We start from the raw sequence: 17,235 nt of genomic DNA on the forward strand, positions 1-17,235 counted from the left end.
AGATAAGATCTGATCAGAGTCTGATTGTGTCACCAGGGCAAAAACTGAATACAAGCCTGAGAAACTGACACCAGGAAGCTGTTCTCCACCTCCCCCATCCACCTTTTCTCTGACTCTCATTTCCTCCACTTTCCTTTGTACAGCTGCACTCACACTGATTCCAGCCATTAAACTAATCATCACTCATCTCTCACCACACCCACCTAACTGCAGATCGTCCCACTGGACTCAGGGACAGTAGCTTGAGAGCCATCAGTTGTTGACTCCTGTCCCTGTTTGTAATCATTGAACCTGATAGATCCAGTGTGTTTTATAACATTAAACTCAAACCATCTTTTCTTTTCTAGCAAAAAGGAAAAACCCTGAATCTTTCTCAAAAAACTTTAGCTGTGTCCTACAGTATTTCCCTCAGTCCCTGTGACTTAGCAAAGTCACCATCAGTCCCGTTTATTCTCTTACACAGAATTGTTCCAGTTTCTGTAAAGATCTTATTGTTGATCCTACACCTGAACCAATCAGCTCTTAGATCAGGTTGGATCCAGCTGTTTATTTCGATCAGTCAGCTTCAACACGGAAGCTGCTGATGAACAAGAGAGAAAGAAGTGAGAACGTTTCCTTCAGTTTAACAGTTTAGTCTTTTTTTATTACCAGTTGAATCTTCACTGTTTGTGTTTGTGGGCGGAGTAAAGTAAGAAATCTTTATCAAACTCAGCTGCGGTTTCACTTTGGTTTCTTGTGGTTGTTCAGCTGACAAATTTCTGGCCCCACAAAAAACATCCATCCAGGAAATGAGACATTTGAGACAAATGAGACATTGAGCTACTTTTGGGAATTGAAACATTGGCCTCTATTGTTCAGACAAGCAGATGCAGTGATATGAACAAACCCCACAGGACACGTTAGTTTTAATATTTGACCTGCTGTACGTCCCAGTGTCTGCGCTCACTCTGCAGGGATGATGGACATCAACAGGCATTGAAGCTAAAGAGTGAGGACTCATCCTTCTGAAAAGTTCCTTGTTCTTGATGTTCCTGCTAATATCTGTCTCTTGGTGTGTGCAGATGAAACTAAAACCTTCTAACTGCAAGAACAAGGTCACCGGGAACCTTTGACCCGAGCTCAGTTTAACGCAGTCAGAAAGGTTCGATGCTTTGACTCCACGATGAGACGTAAAAACATTTCACCTGCTGCTTTTCAAAGCGAGGTCACATGATACAGTTTTGTGTTGTGTGCACTAACTTTGTCTTGGATTAATTTTGTTTCCCCGAGTCAGGAGACTTCACACAGGTTCACATTTACTCATCACTCACTGACTCACAACAAAACCAAACTGACACTGAATTAAAGCAGAAAGGGTTTTATTACAATCAGGAGCAGCTCCACAACTCTTCATTTTTTAATTTTTAATCTTATTTAATTTTGTCTGTATGGATTTTAGTCTTTTATTTACTTATTCTATACTTTATGATGTTCTAATTCTTTTCTCTGCCTGTGTAAACCACTTTGAGTTTCCTGTGTGTTTGACACTTGCTCTATGAATAAAGTAGCTTTTGTTGAGACCTCTAACATAAACCCACTAATCCACAATTCAGGAATCATTAATGCAGATCATCACGTTTGCTGTGCGGAAATGTTCTTAAGGTTAATCATTTAATCCCAAACGGAGAAAACTTGACCCTTAATAAAACAATCACCAGCTCCACCAGCTGTGTGATTCAGGGTTTTCACTGTCATCATTGTGTAACTAGAAGAATAAAAAGTGGACATTGACAAAAAAAATTTTTCTTGTACCTTTTTCTGAATAGAAACAGCAGCTTGACTGTCACAAGGAAACTTTAACGATTAATTAATGTCTGATGTTTGTCAACAATTATTTGATTTTCAGTTGGTTCAGCAGTGATGGAGGCTGTTTACCAGCAGCCTGATTTTAAAATGAATAATTACTGAAATACAACTAGTCAATAAATACAAGTCAAAGCAAACGTTTGAGGTCAAATCTCCTTTATTACAGAATCAGAACATGAGTGTGATCTTCAAAGGACAAATGAGTAAAGAAATACTTACAGTACAGGACATTGGTCCTTACAGTATGTGACCATCTTTACTACGTCTCCCAGTCTTCAGCCTCTGACAATGACTGCTGCAACTGAGGGAAGCTGCTCACACACACTCACACACTCCACGACAACATGAGCAGTTGTGAGTCCTGTGGTAAAACACACAGTGGCTATAAACTCAGTAGGTAAGGAGTCATTTTCATTTTTATTCTGTTTCACTGATACTGATGAACTAATAATATGCTGACTCATCAGTATCTTCCACTTTCTATCTACCAAGCAGACGCTTCAAATCTCAACCCACTATCTCAGCACTTTCTCATTCCAGAGGTGTCAAAAAGCACCAGTTTGTCTGTTTGTTTGTGTGCTGTCGTCACTGTTTGTAGCGTAGGTCATTATTTGTAGGATTATTACTGGCAGGGTGAAACCTGGAAGCTGTTGAAGAAGAATCTGTACAGTGGCTCAGCTCTCTGCTGTTCAGAGTTTAGGTTCAGTTGGAACAACCAAGGAGGAGGAAACAAACATGATGAACAACAGTGGTGACCCAGTGAACTCTTCAAGTGACGATGAAATACTGGGAATCGGTGGGTGTTTCTACTCTGAGTCACTCACAGTGTCGAGCTCTGTAGCAGCAAAGCAATGGCTCATTCTAACACAACCTGCATTAAATGTGGCCTGTTTAAAAGAAGCTATATATACACTCACTGCTCATTTCATTAGGTACAGCTGTACCATCTAATGCAATGCAATACAGCAGTTCTACTTGTACAAGTGTAGTCCGTCTACTCTCTTTTAGGTGTATGAGGGGCCCTGAGTTCTTTTACTGAGCTCTAAACACAATTTTAATTACTTGAATATTTTTTATAGTCTTGAGTTTCACCTGTAAAAGCAGATTATTACTAACTTCAAATACACTAGTTTACTCCCCTTTAAGAAACCTTTTTAGAACTATCTGAAATTATTGTAGCAATAACATCACAAACAGTTATAGTTTAAACTTAAATCCCTATTTAATTGAAAAGTAAAAATAAAAAGATATATAAATATATATAATAACTTAAAATGTTTGCATTCCTTATTCCCAAATAAAATATATTCTCAAATATATGGCACAGTATCAAAGCAAAAAAAAATACATTTACCCTTCAAGGCTGTTTAACCTGAGTCACAGATGTTTAACTGTCCTTTTATCAAAAATTCAATTAATTAATAAAACCAAAAAATAGTTGCAGGCCTGAGTCGGTGCTCGGGGGCGTTGTGACCAAAAACTCAGTGGCCGCTTCACTCCAACTAGAGCAACAAACAAAATAAAATGTGAAACCTTTTTCACAGGTGAGCAATATATCCAACCAATCCTGCGACTCCTTCTGTCCTTGTCTCCGAGTCAGACGTCTGTAGAGCTGTAGAGCCTGTCCAAAGGTGTCTCTGTCCTCCAAATCAGCAACAGTTCAACACGACACGTGTAGCTGGGTTAGCTTGGTTAGCTAGCTGCCTCCCTCGGTCGACGCTGTTACTACTCCTCATCGGATTGATGAGCGGGTCCTCTCCTGATAAACACTTCGTATGTCTCGTTGAAATACTTAGTCCATCAGAAAAAAAACTATACACTTGCAGATTATCGAGCTGACAATCTAAGACTGTTACCACAGGTTACTAGCGTACAGCTTCAAACTTTTTCCTTCCAATTAACTCTTTAGCTCGTTAACATCCTCTCGCTCTCTCTTGATCACGTTCTCAGCGCATGTTCACCTTCACTTCCGTTAACAAAATAAAATCCTACGTTATCACCTCAAATAGATACCACATACAACAAAACATTTGAAACATTTTAACCCATGAATTCAACATTTTATATCAGAAACATTTTACAACCAATATAACTTCTTCTTCTTTTCCTTTCGGCTGCTCCCTTTCAGGAGTCGCCACAGCGAATCATGTGCCTCCATCTAACTCTGTCCTCTGCATCCTGTTCTCTCACACCAACTAACTTCATGTCCTCCCTCACTACATCCATAAATCTCCTCTTTGCTCTTCCTCTAGACCTCCTGCCTGGCAGCTCCAACCTCAGCATCCTTCTACCGATATATTCACAGTTTCTCCTCTGAACATGTCCAAACCACCTCAATCTGGCCTCTCTGACTTTATCTCCAAAACATCTAACATGAGCTGTCCCTCTGATGTCCTCATTCCTGATCCTGTCCATCCTCGTCACTCCCAAAGAGAACCTCAACATCTTAAGCTCTGCTACCTCCAGCTCTGCCTCCTGTCTCTTCTTCAGTGCCGCTGTCTCTAAGCCGAACAACATTGCTGGTCTCACCACCGTCTTGAACACCTTTCCTTTCATTCTCGCTGATACTCTTTTATCACACAACACACCTGACACTTTTCTCCACCCGTTCCAACCTGCCTGCACTCGTCTCTTCACCTCTTTTCCACACTCTCCGTTGCTCAGAACCGTTGACCCTAAGTACTTAAAGTCCTGCACCTTCTTCACCTCTGCTCCCTGTAACCTCACTGTTCCACCTGGGTCCCTCTCATTGACACACATGTATTCTGTCTTGCTGCGGCTAAGCTTCATTCCTCTGTTTTCCAGAGCAGACCTCCACCTCTCTAGATTTTCCTCCACCTGCTCCCTGCTCTCACTACAAATCACAATGTCATCTGCAAACATCATAGTCCATGGAGATTCCTGTCTAACCTCATCTGTCAGTCTGTCCATCACCAGAGCAAACAAGAAGGGGCTCAGAGCTGATCCTTGATGCAGACCCACCTCCACCTTGAACTCCTCTGTCACACCTACAGCACCTCACCACTGTCTTACAGCTCTCATACATGTCCTGCACCACTCTAACATACTTCTCTGCCGCTCCAGACGTCCTCATACAATACCACAGCTCCTCTCTCTGCACCCTGTCATACGCTTTTTCTAAATCTATGAAGACACAATGCAACTCCCTATGACCCTCTCTGTACTTCTCCATCAGCGTCCTCAAAGCAAATACTGCATCTGTTGTACTCTTTCTAGGCATGAAACCATATTGCTGCTCACAAATGTTCACCTCTGCCCTTAGACGAGCTTCCACTACTCTTTCCCACAACTTCATTGTGTGACTCATCAGCTTTATTCCTCTGTAGTTGCCACAGCTCTGCACATCTCCCTTGTTCCTAAAAATTGGTACCAGTACACTTCTCCTCCAGTCCTCAGCATCCTCTCACTCTCCAAGATCTTGTTAAACAAACTAGTCAAAAACTCTACTGCCACCTCTCCTAGACACTTCCATACCTCCACAGGTATGTCATCAGGACCAACTGCCTTTCCGCTCTTCATCCTCTTCAATGTCCTCCTCACTTCACTCTTACTAATCTTTGCTACTTCCTGCTCCACACCAGTCACCTCTTCTACTCTTCGTTCCCTTTCATTTTCCACGTTCATCAACTCTTCAAAGTTCTCCTTCCATCTTCCCATCACACTCCTGGCACCTGTCAATACATTTCCATCCTTATCTTTAATCAAACTAACCTGCTGCACATCCTTTCCATCTCTATCTCTTTGTCTGGCGAACCTGTACAAATCCACCTCTCCCTCTTTAGTGTCCAACCTAGCATACAAGTCCTCATATGCTCTTTGTTTGGCTTTTGCCACCTCTATCTTCACCTTACGCTGCATCTCCCTGTACTCCTGTCTACTCTCTTCAGTCCTCTCAGTGTCCCACTTCTTCTTAGCTAACCTCTTTCTCTGTATACACTCCTGAACTTCCTCGTTCCACCACCAAGTCTCCTTGTCCACTTTCCTCTTTCCAGATGACACACCGAGTACCCTCCTACCTGTCTCCCTGATCACATTAGCTGTAGAGTTCCAGTCATCTGGAAGCACCTCCAAACCACCCAGATTCTGTCTCAGCTCCTCCCTGAAAACTACACAACATTCTTCCTTTTTCAACTTCCACCACTTCGTCCTCTGCTCTGCCTTAGTCCTCTTCATCTTCCTCACCACCAGCATCATTTTACACACCACCATCCTGTGTTGTCTGGCTACAGTCTCCCCTACCAATGCTTTACAGTCACTGATCTCTTTCAGATTACAACGTCTACACAAGATGTAGTCTACCTGAGTGCTTCTACCTCCGCTCTTGTACGTCACCCTATGTTCCTGCCTCTTCTGAAAGAAAGTGTTTACTACAGCCATTTCCATCCTCTTTGCAAAGTCAACCACCATCTGACCTTCTGCGTTCCTGTCCTGAACACCAAACCTGCCCATAACAGTCTCATCACCTCTGTTCCCTTCACCTACATGCCCATGGAAATCTGCACCAATGACAACTCTCTCACCTCTGGGGATGCTCTGCATCACTTCATCTAACTCACTCCAGAATTTCTCCTTCTCTTCTAACTCACATCCTACCTGTGGGGCATAACCACTCACCCCTTCAACTTCCAGCTTCAGACTCATCAACCTGTCTGATACTCTTTTCACCTCTAAAACATTCCTCACAAAATCCTCTTTCAATATAACTCCTACTCCATTTCTCTTCCTATCTGACCCATGGTAAAACAACTTAAACCCTGCTCCTAAGCTTCTAGCCTTGCTACCTTTCCACCTGGTCTCCTGGACACACAGTATGTCCACCTTCCTTCTCTGCATCATGTCGATCAACTCCCTAGCCTTCCCTGTCATAGTACCAACATTCAAAGTCCCTACTGTCAGTCCTACATTCTTAGCTTTCCTCTTCTCTCTCTGCCTACGAACACACCTTCCTCCTCTTCTTCTTCGTCTTCGACCAACAGTAGTCCAATTTCCACCGGTACCCTGTAGGTCAACAGCACCGGTGGCGGTCGTTGTTAACCCGGGCCCCGACCGATCCGGTATGGAAGTCTTTGTCGCAATTCGCATGTTTGATTTGGCATGTGTTTTACGTCGGATGCCCTTCCTGCCACAACCCTCTGCATTTATCCAGACTTGGGACTGCCACAAGAAGACACTGGCTTGTGCCCCCTTGCGGTTGCATTTTTACAACCAAATTTGTACATGTGTACTTGTTCATTTGGACATGTGGTTTATAAAAACAGGATTTATTTTTTAACATTTATTACTAATTACCAACACATTTCTTTTTAAACATTATAGATTTTTAAACTTTAATTCATATATTACATCATTGCATTTTATTTACAATTAAGAGAATGTCCCTCTTTAAAGGAAGTCTTCTAAAAGTCCCAATCCAACCAACAAACTCTTTACTATCTATTACTATCTTTCTTCTTTTTCCAAATCAAGAGTTTGTGGCAGAAAAATGATGTTTGTAGAGAAGAAGCTGACAGAAAACTGGATCTTTATTTCCATCAACATCACATCTGAGAAGGAACTTGCTCCCACTCATTTGTTCAGGGAGAAGATTCAGGATTTAAATGGAAATCAAAGTTTGATCCAGTCAACTTTGAAAATGATGATCAATGAATCCAAATCAATCACACTGAAACCTCTTGATGATCAGAGTGACATCAAATCTTTGGGTTTTCCAAACCAACTGAATCAGTGAGTGGATTTGGTTGCTGCTTCACAAACTGAAACACAAGACTGCACAACTCAACATGTCCTGCTTCAAGTCAGCCATGAATTTTTCTTTCCTGATCCAGAAAGACCAGAACCAAAAGCTGGGAGGCTCCAACCAGCAGAAGAAAATCAATTAGATCAGTATTTAGTTTCCAGGAGGAAAACCAGTGAAATGTGTCAGAGATCAGTTGACTATCAACATGCTCTAACTTTTCAGATCTTCTCCAGGTGAGAAGAATATAAAGGTGGTTTTTAGGAGACAAGTGTTGATGTTGAAGCAGTTTTCTTCAACATGTGGGAACATTTGGATCCACACACAATCATCTGTGACTGTGTCTCTGTGCAAAGATGGAGCCAATCATTGATCCAGTGATGGATCAACAGATGAGAATCAGAGTCAGTACAGGAAGTGGAAGAAGAGAAATTCTCTTATGTGATGGTGAAAGAACTTCTTTCACTTCTTCTCCAAACTTCAACTGGACTTTCCTGTTTTTCTTCTGCAGGAACAAGAACTCAGTCGACTATCACCTGTGTTTACTTCACATTCTTCAACACAACTGGAAGATTTTCACTGATACAAACTATTAAAACTGCTTTTCTTTCTGCTTTCAGCTTCTTCCTGATCAATACTGTCACACTCTGATTGCTCATCAATCAACTTATTGATATCAGTTTGTGTTGCTACATGGAAATGAGCTCCTGTCTTCTTCTTTGGTCACTTCCTCTTTTGATTGATCCCCAGTGAATCTGAAATGTTGTGGAGGATCAATATTTGTGATGGATGTGATGTTTATATGTCTGATCTCTGTGGACTGTAGAGAACTGATCAGTCTAAAGAGCAAGACTTCATGTCCAAAAACTGCCATGATATTGACCTGATAATTCAAGAAATTATCAGATGATCAGGAAATATTGATGCTTTCATACTCTCAGACTGATCATTGTTCTTCCAGCTGATCTGGATCTGAGATGTTGCTCTCTGAAACAAACAGGACCTGGTCTTCTGTTTGGGCTCTTTAGAACCTGGGGCTGGATTGACTTTGTCTTTGTCCTTTTCTGTTCAGCACAGACTGATGACGAGCTGTGTCACAAACATTTCACTGTGCGGATCAACAACAGCAGCTAGAAGCTGTTACCATAGCAACTTCATCCTCCATCTCCAAACATCAAATGTTAATAAATTCTTCTGAAATGCTTTGACTGGTAGATTTTCACTCAGGTCACTTCATAACTGCAGTCGCTTTGAGCTCACTGAGGTCAGTAACTCAAGATTCAAGATTAAAAAGAAACTTGTGTCCACTAACTATTGTCCTCTTTTTAAAAACCAAACTCTGGACTTTGTTCTGCTGAATCAGTTGATTTCAGTGCCTGATCACAGCAACATTCTCAGTGTCAGTGAGGACCGAACAATGTCTGTGGAGACATTAGAGGACAGCTCCATGTCTTATCTGTCCACCTAAACACAATTTCAGCTTTTGAAACTAATCCCAGCTTCTTGTTTTCTGCTCTCATGTGCTGATGGACATTTTCATTGTTACTGAAATAAGGTAGAGAGACAGAAAATGTCAAAGACATCCAGACAGAGCAAACACACCTTTTCCACCTTTGTCTCCAATTAGACCAACAATCTATTTCATCCCAACACTTGTCTCAAGTTCTGTCTGCAGCTTCACGTGATCAAGGACCTGTTATTACCTGGACCTGATCTACTTCTGGTGGACCTCAGTTCAAAGATTCTCTCTGTCACAAATATTCACATTACACTGAAATGATAGTTTGGTTCGAGGAAAATTCATTTCAATTCACTGTTAGAGTCATGAAATAAAGTGAAATACATTCATAGAAACATACTAACAGTAATACTGCAGTTTCTCTTAGTATAAAGATTAACAACAGTTAGCTTAGCATAAAGACTTTAAACTGACCTTTGACCTGGAGCTTCACATCTTTCTTCATCAGGATGTTTCCCTCCCTGCTGTAGACGGTGCAGGTCTAGGTCTTTTTGTCCCAGTCTGTGGGGTATTTCAGGGTCAGACTGAGGTCTCTATTTTTCAGCAGGTTTCTCTCCATCTCTGTTCGACCTCTGTAATCATCATCCTGTTCTTCAGGCTGGTCAGAGCAGTTCTGATACACATGGACCTTATTTGTAGCTAAAGTAATTTTCCACTCCACTGTGACGTCTTCAGGCAGGTGAACTGTGGTTTTACAGGGCAGCTGGACAGACTCCACCCCTGAATCCACCTCCACCTGTTGGACTGAGAGGACAAAAAATCACAGCATCATGTGGACAGACTGCAGCAGCTTTGACACATTTTCTTTGAGTGGAGGAAGTAAAAACATGTTTGATTGGTTCTAGTCTGAAATGTCTCCATGTCTCCATTTAACAGCAACAGTGTTGTCTTTGTTGTCTGTCCAATCAACAGCAGAAAGTGAAAGTTAGAAACTAAATGTTGAAAGGATCAGATTTGATGACAGATCTGGGAGCAGATTGATAGATATGAAATGAAACAAAGCTTTCAGACATTTCTAGGAGAATCTGGATCAATCTGATCACTCTAATCATTTAAATCAGCCTGATCTTTGTAGGATCTCAGACGACTGAAATCTTTCAAACTAAATCCCTCTGAAATATCAGAGACCATAGAGGCTTTAAATGCTGCTGCTGCAGCAGGACCACACTGTCTGTCAGCTGACAACACGTCCTCTTTTGGACATGGATCAGGAATCATATGAGAGCAGGCACTTTCTGAATTCACTGAGAACTTCCTGATCATGTTCCTGATTAAACTGAACTGATAAGTTTGGACAAGTATTCACATATAAAGTCCAACATCATGCTCTTTTTCAGATCTTCTGAGAATTTGCTCCATCTGCAGATGGAGCGTAGGTCAGTGGTGTTTTATAAGGTCTATAACAGCACAGCACACCCACAACTCCACATTAGTGATGGTGTAATTTAACAGCTGTTTACATGTTGTAGTGGACTCGAACATTAAATGATAAAGTGCCTTTGGAGCATAAAGGAAAACGAACGACATAGTGAAAACAGCTTTTAAACATTTAAACTGACCTTTGACCTGGAGCATCACTACTTTCTTCATCAGGATGTTTCCCTCCCTGCTGTACACGGTGCAGGTGAAGGGTCTTCCGTCCATGTCTGTGGGGTATTTCAGGGTCAGACTGAGGTCTCCAGTTTTCAGAAGGTTTCTCTTCATTGTTGTTCGACCTTTGTAAAGATAGTACTGTTCTCCAAGCTGGTCAGAGCCGTTCTGATACACATGTATCATCCAGCCTTTACTGTTCTTCCACTCCACTTTGGCGTCTACAGGCAGACAAACTGTGGTTTTACAGGGCAGCTGGACAGACTCCACCCCTGAATCCACCTCCACCTGGTAAACTGAGAGAACAAAGCACAGCATCATGTGGACAGACAGCAGCAGCAGCTCTGATGGTAACAGGACCTCACTGTCCCATGAAGACACTCAGGAACTACTTATTGTGACTGATTCTCAGTTAGGTTCTGATTTGTTCCTCACTCTCAGTCTGTCTCAACAGTCAAGCAGCAACAAGAGTAAAGATGTGAACCATCAGCATTATGGGTAATGTAGTAGTAGAGACATACCTGACATGAAATAGTGACGGAAATGTACTAAAAGACCCCCAGCAACAATCAGAAGAACCAGGAGAACCAGGAGAACTTTGGCCCAGGATGGAAATCGTTCTGTGGAGAACATGAAGAACAACATGACCTCTGACCTGTATCTACAGCACTGACCTCTGATTTGTCACTGACCTTTGACCTGCAGCTGTACATTTGTCAGTAGCCATTCTCCAGTTGTAACTGATCTGACAGAGCAGGTGTAGGTTCCACTGTCAGACAGTTGCAGTTCTCTCAGATTCAGACTGAGGTCTCCAGTTTCCAGAGCATCAGGCATCATCGATGTTCGGCCGCTGTAAAGCTGGTTCTGGTTTTTAAGTTCATCACCTTCCTGCTGACGCTTGTGGACGGTTGAAGGACTGAGATCAGAGCGGCTCCACATCACTGTGGGGTCGACCAGTTCAGAAGTGGGAAACTGACAGTGCAGCAGGACAAACTGGTCCCCTTCATACATGTCCACAGCTGAGACATGCTGGGAAACTGTGAAGACACACAGACAGAGAGGGTCCATCTCAACACCTTATTTCATGTCTCATTACTCGTCCGTCCTCAGGTGAGTCAGAAACCAACCTGGTCCTGTTTGTGATTGGACGCTGCAGCTGATCAGGCTGCTTTGAAACCACATCACCACAGTTTAACACCAACAACACTGACAAACACCAGAACCAACTCAGGATCCTGGTTCTCATTGGTTAGAGGTTTTCAGTGGGATTTTTAAATAACATATCACACTTTGTATTTCACATTAACACATGAATGTGTATGTTTGTTCATTGTAGGTGGTGAAAACATATCAAAGTATTTTTTAAAGTATCAGTGAGTTGACACAGGGCTCAGTGGGACGTGACATATTCTGATGGACTAAAATGTTACTGCTGTATGTCCAGAACATTTTTACTGAACCAGAGAAACTAGAAATGAGATTGTTGCTTTGTGAACCTTCAATATTCCTCAACCTGAAACAGAGACAACATCTATGTTCACATGTTGATGAATGGTGTAAAAATGGAGTTTGTTTATTGGCAAAAATAAACTGAAATAATTCACTTCACAACTTCCTCTTCATCTATAACATTTATCAGTTTAAGGTTGGATCACATAACCTGAAGTTTGCAGATTCATATCAATATTTAGGTTTTTATATTGATGAAAATGTGAATGTTATGTTTCCTGCTGAGTCAGCAGGTGGAGCTCTGAGAGCATCAATGGTCAAAGTAAAAACATCAAAGACATATTTTTGTCCACATGTGTATCAGTCTGTGTGTCTGTGCTGGGATTTGTATTTCAGTCTGTTTGTGGGTCTCTACATACATTTGTAAATATCTACATTTAATATGTGTGTACATGTAAAATAATGTACAAATGTATTCACTCAAAAACTGAATGTAAATGTCTTTAATTCTTTGTGTTTTTAGCTAAAAGTGCTGGAAACCTCACAATTGGCTCTTTGTAAGTCACGGGTGGGTCACAGCTCACAGTGGGCTACAATAATGATGCCATAGATGGGAGTTTTCAGACATACTCCACATTTTCACCAAGCTTGTGTGAGTCCTGTGCATCATTCTGTGTTTGTGGTCACAGAAATATATCTATGTTGGTGTGTTTTTGCTTTTTAAACAACTGAGAACATTTTCAACCCAATCAAAAACCATATGAACCACACATGGTCTAAAATCTAAGGACTTCCAAAAGAAAACAGCCACTATCAGGTCTGACATCAGCCAAGCACACAGTCCCATTACAGAGACATGTGGACAATGTGAAGACACACTGGACAGTTTTGTTCTGGTTGATGCTGAAACACTCAGGAAGGTTTTATCTAAACTGAAGTCTTCCACCTGTGCTCTTCACCCAATTCTTACCTCCTTTTTAAAATGTCTGATGAGGTTTTAACTATTGCTACCAACTTTTCCCTACAGCTCTTAAAAGTGCACTTGTTCAAGCTGTTTTTAAAAAAGTCAAAGTAGTTAATGACATCATGTTTAACCTAGATAACAATAAACCCTCAGTTTTATTACTGCTGGACTTAAGTGCTGCTTTAGATACAGTCAACCATCTCCTTCTTTTAAATAGACTGAGGGAACATGTTGGACTGTCTGGAACAGTCAGTGTAACTGGTTTTCTTCTTATTTTTCCAGCAGTTCTTTGTTGAAACTAGTATTACAAATCAAAAACCTCTGAAATAACTTACGGTGTTTTGCAGGGATCAATTTTAGGACCAATAGTTTTTAACTTGTATCTGTTAGCTCCACTTCTCTGTCTGAGTGACACAGAGACTAATGCAGGCTCTTAAATGGACTATTGTAATGCTGTCTCCTCTCTGGTCGACCCAAATACCTCATAAACCAGTTACAGTTGATTCAGAGTCCTGACAGGAACCAGAAGGAGAGAACACATTACACCTGTTTTAAAGTCCTTGTCTGAAATACTTCCAGTGTATGAACCAGTCTGTGCTCTCAGATTCTCTGACTCTCACAGTCCTGTTCCTGTGTTTAGTTGTCCCCGTTTTCCCAGCTTTATTTCCTGCCCTTGGCTTTTATTTTGTTGCTCCTCCTCCTCACTTCCTGTTAGTCTGTTTAATGTCTTTACTCGTTTGTCCTGATTTGTTTCACCTGCTCCCCTGTCCTTTTATACCTGGCTTTCCCCCCAGATCTTTGTCAGTTTGTTCTGCATCCTGCATCCTGCATCCTGCATCCTGCATCCTGCATCCTGCATCCTGCATCCTGCATCCTGCATCCTGCATCCTGCATCCTGCATCCTGCATCCTGCATCCTGCATCCTGCATCCTGCATCCTGCATCCTGCATCCCCCAAGTTTTGGTCTGTGGTTTAGTTTCTCTTTTTGTTACGTTGTTTCCTTAGTTTATCCTCCATCTGTCTGTTTAGATCCTGCTCCCTGTATCGGTTACTCTTGTTTATTCCCCTCTGCCTCACATTTAGTTTGATTATTATTCATTCCTGTTCATTTGTCCTTAGTTACGGTTTGTCTGGTCCCTGTTTGTACACTACATTGAGTTCTGTCTGGTCTGTATTCTGTCTGCCTAGTATGTTTACACCCTGTTGGTTTAGGAGCTGTTGTGTCTGATGTTCTCCCTGTGTGTCATCTGTTGTCCTTGCTCCCCTGGCACAGTCGCTATTTAAATTGTAGTTTGTCGTCTTCTTTAGGTGTTTAAAGTTTTGATTTGGATTTATTTTGTTAATTTACTCCGTCTGTATACACTGTCATCCTTTTTAGTTCTGTTCACCCATCCTCTATTAAAACACAGGGTAATTTGGTTGATCTGTGACACTGTCTCGAGTATTTGAGTTGTTCCAAAGTTCAGGACAAAAACGTTTGGTGAGGCAGCTTTTAGCCTGGATTTTGATTCAAATTTTTGTGCAGTATCTATTTATTGCATTTATTACCACATCTTTTATGTTGTAGTTTTTCTTATGTTTTCATCATAGTTTTTAACTATTTTTAAATGTTTTGTCTTATAATTTTATCTTTATCATAATGTTTAGTTTATTTTTATCTTTGATCTTTTATTTGTGTGAATGAGTCTCAGTCTCTTACAGAATAATGTCACATATCTAAAAAGAAAACGTTCCTGTGTTTTCAGCTCAGATCTGAAACTGGACAGTGTCTCAGTTTAGAATAAGAAAAGCAGCTTTGTTCACTGTGTTCTCTGAATGATAAAGAAAATGAGTTTGTGTTTAGTTTATTAATGGCCTTTTTATTAGGAACTACACAAAACTTCTGTCATTTAAAAACACAACTTGATTTTTGAATGTGAATAATGCACAGAGACTTTTTTATACATGTAAAAGATTTAAATTAGCCAGATATTTGCAGGAAACCTGGGAGAGAAGGAAAACAATTTTTTATCAATTAAATAGAGAAAGTTCAAATTTGTGTATATGTGTAACTCAAATATATATTTGTGATCCTTTTTCTGATCAGCAACATGTTTTGGTTTGAAAGCAATTTACAAACAAAGTCAATATACAATATTATTTCTTTTCTGTCATGCTGTGTCTTGGAGTTTGTTCTTTGGCTCTTTAATAATTTAAATTCTTGCTCATCTTCACCTGAGATTTCACCTCCTACAGTCCAGACCAGGAAAATCACAAAATCACAAACTCAAACCATTTCTGCTTCAACATCCACTTCAAATGACTGCTGACTGTCTGAACTCCTCTTTTCTCACATCTTTTCCTTCTATCTGTCCGTCACGTCTTCAGCAGGAGGACTAATACCAGAAAAGACAGGACTGATGGAGACGTGAAGACACTTCATTCTTGCTTTGATTTGGTTTGTATCAATCTTGTAAGAAGTTAACAGAACTTAACATTTGTCTGAATGAAGCCCAACATTTCCATCAACATCTGATGCTGCTGTCAGCAAAAAGACCACAGCAAAGGATCATTGTTAATGCTGGGAACACAAGCTGTGAGAAGATGAAGAAGCTACAGGGACAGAATCCTGAAGAAGACAACTGAGGACAGTCTGACACATCCAGGAGGATTTCATCCAACACACACATGGATCAGTTCAAGAGGAATCAAATCAAGATTAAAGACGATGGATCAGTCAGATCAGAGGGAGGAAGGTGATCTTACCGTGTACGAAGATCACAAACACTACAAACATCTTCACAAACAGCTTCAGGACATCAGTTCTGCTGACATGCTGCTCATGTTATACTGTCTGTGTAGACACAGTGTCAGTTCCACTAGCAACCATCTCTGATCCCTGCAGACATGTCTCTGCTGCTTCATGCTTTCATTCTCATTTGTACTTGCTGTACTTTTGACCTTGGACCTGTTAATGATCTACCAGCTTCACCCATTTGGACGTGTTTACCTGGACTGTACAATAAAAAAGTTTTACCTCCAAGTCTCATGTGGTGTTGTAAAACACTAACAACTGAATAACATCTGTTGCTTTTTATCACTTTGTTTTAACATCCTGGACAGAGTCATTGCTGAAACTGAAAATCTGATTTCAAATTAAAGTCTGGACCTGATGAAGACAGTGCTGTAAACTGTATTTTCTCTCACGTTTCAAACATCAGCCTCAGCTTCCAGAGAAAATGCACTGACAATCTGCAAAAATACATTTTTGTTCCAAAATCCATGTTTCCCAAAAGGTTCATCACAGAGGTGGGTGTTCATTCTCCACCCTCAGGCTACTGCTCCCAGCCACTTTCTCCTTTTCTGGAAACCTTTTCCCTTTTCAGCACTTTGATAAGCACCTGCGAGCATGAAGTGACTCTGGGTCACTACAGTGTGGGATGGTCTGCTGTTAGACAATAACTGACCTTGGAGCAGTTCTGCAAATACTTCAAGACAACATCCTCATAATGTTATATTGGAATTCAGGCACTGTTTTTGTGTGACATCACATTTGGTACAGAGCTAAGCACAGATTAAAAAAGTATCATGTAGCATATTTACACATAGTGATCTTCATCTAGAATCTGTGTACAGGTCAACATCACAAAAACAATGTTCAGGGTCCTCAGGGACTTCCCTTGGGAAACAAGGGAATTCCGTGCACAGCCTTCAACACGGTCAGTTAATGCAGCTTCAATATATAGGAAAAAACAGAGCAGGCTCTATTTTCTAAGGAGACTAAGGTTCTTCAACATCTGCAGCACCATGCTGTTGATGTCTTGTGAGTCCGAAGTAGCCAGCTCCATCTTCTATGCTGTGGTTTGCTGGGGCAGCAATATGAAGGTGGCAGACAGCAACAGACTGGACAAACTAATAAGAACGACTGGTTCTGTTCTCGGGGAGAAGCTGGAAGTTGTCAGTTTTTACATTTACATTTATGGTACCAGTTATTTTGAGCACATGTTTTACAGAGCAGTGCTGTGTACACACAGTTCTTCATGTTTCAGTTTTCTGTTGTTGTCAAACTTTACTGTGTGACACACATATTCTAGATATTAGTCTATTATGTAATCTTTCAAAAGAACAATATCT

The 17,235-nt window shown here is 41.0% G+C and overlaps 2 protein-coding genes across 2 annotated transcripts in view; one reads left to right on the forward strand and one right to left on the reverse strand.

The window, feature by feature from the left end:
• LOC137137025 (low affinity immunoglobulin gamma Fc region receptor II-like) overlaps window positions 1-17,235 on the forward strand; it is an 85,021-nt gene that overhangs the window by 23,811 nt on the left and 43,975 nt on the right. The gene's annotated exons all lie outside the window — the stretch shown is intronic.
• Window positions 9,598-16,025, reverse strand: LOC137137074 (butyrophilin-like protein 2). The gene is made up of 5 exons (XM_067522961.1): window positions 15,868-16,025; window positions 11,402-11,746; window positions 11,231-11,329; window positions 10,679-11,005; window positions 9,598-9,863 (listed from the first exon to the last, which is right to left on the reverse strand). Exons 1-5 carry the CDS (start codon window positions 15,896-15,898, stop codon window positions 9,601-9,603), a joined length of 1,065 nt encoding a protein of 354 aa, XP_067379062.1. The 5' UTR covers window positions 15,899-16,025; the 3' UTR covers window positions 9,598-9,600.

The sequence above is a fragment of the Channa argus genome, chromosome 12, assembly GCF_033026475.1.
Source record: "Channa argus isolate prfri chromosome 12, Channa argus male v1.0, whole genome shotgun sequence".
In the NCBI taxonomy this organism is placed as follows: Eukaryota; Metazoa; Chordata; class Actinopteri; order Anabantiformes; family Channidae; genus Channa; species Channa argus.

Bases quoted from the DNA above. Each gene is read 5' to 3' on its own strand.
- LOC137137074 (XM_067522961.1), bottom strand. From the start codon at position 15,898: ATGTTTGTAGTGTTTGTGATCTTCGTACACG. The intron at 11,747-15,867 runs GTAAGATCACCT...GTGTCTTCACAG, and splicing joins GTTTGTGATCTTCGTACACG to TTTCCCAGCATGTCTCAGCT. The intron at 11,006-11,230 runs GTATGTCTCTAC...TTGTTCTCTCAG, and splicing joins CCGTCACTATTTCATGTCAG to TTTACCAGGTGGAGGTGGAT.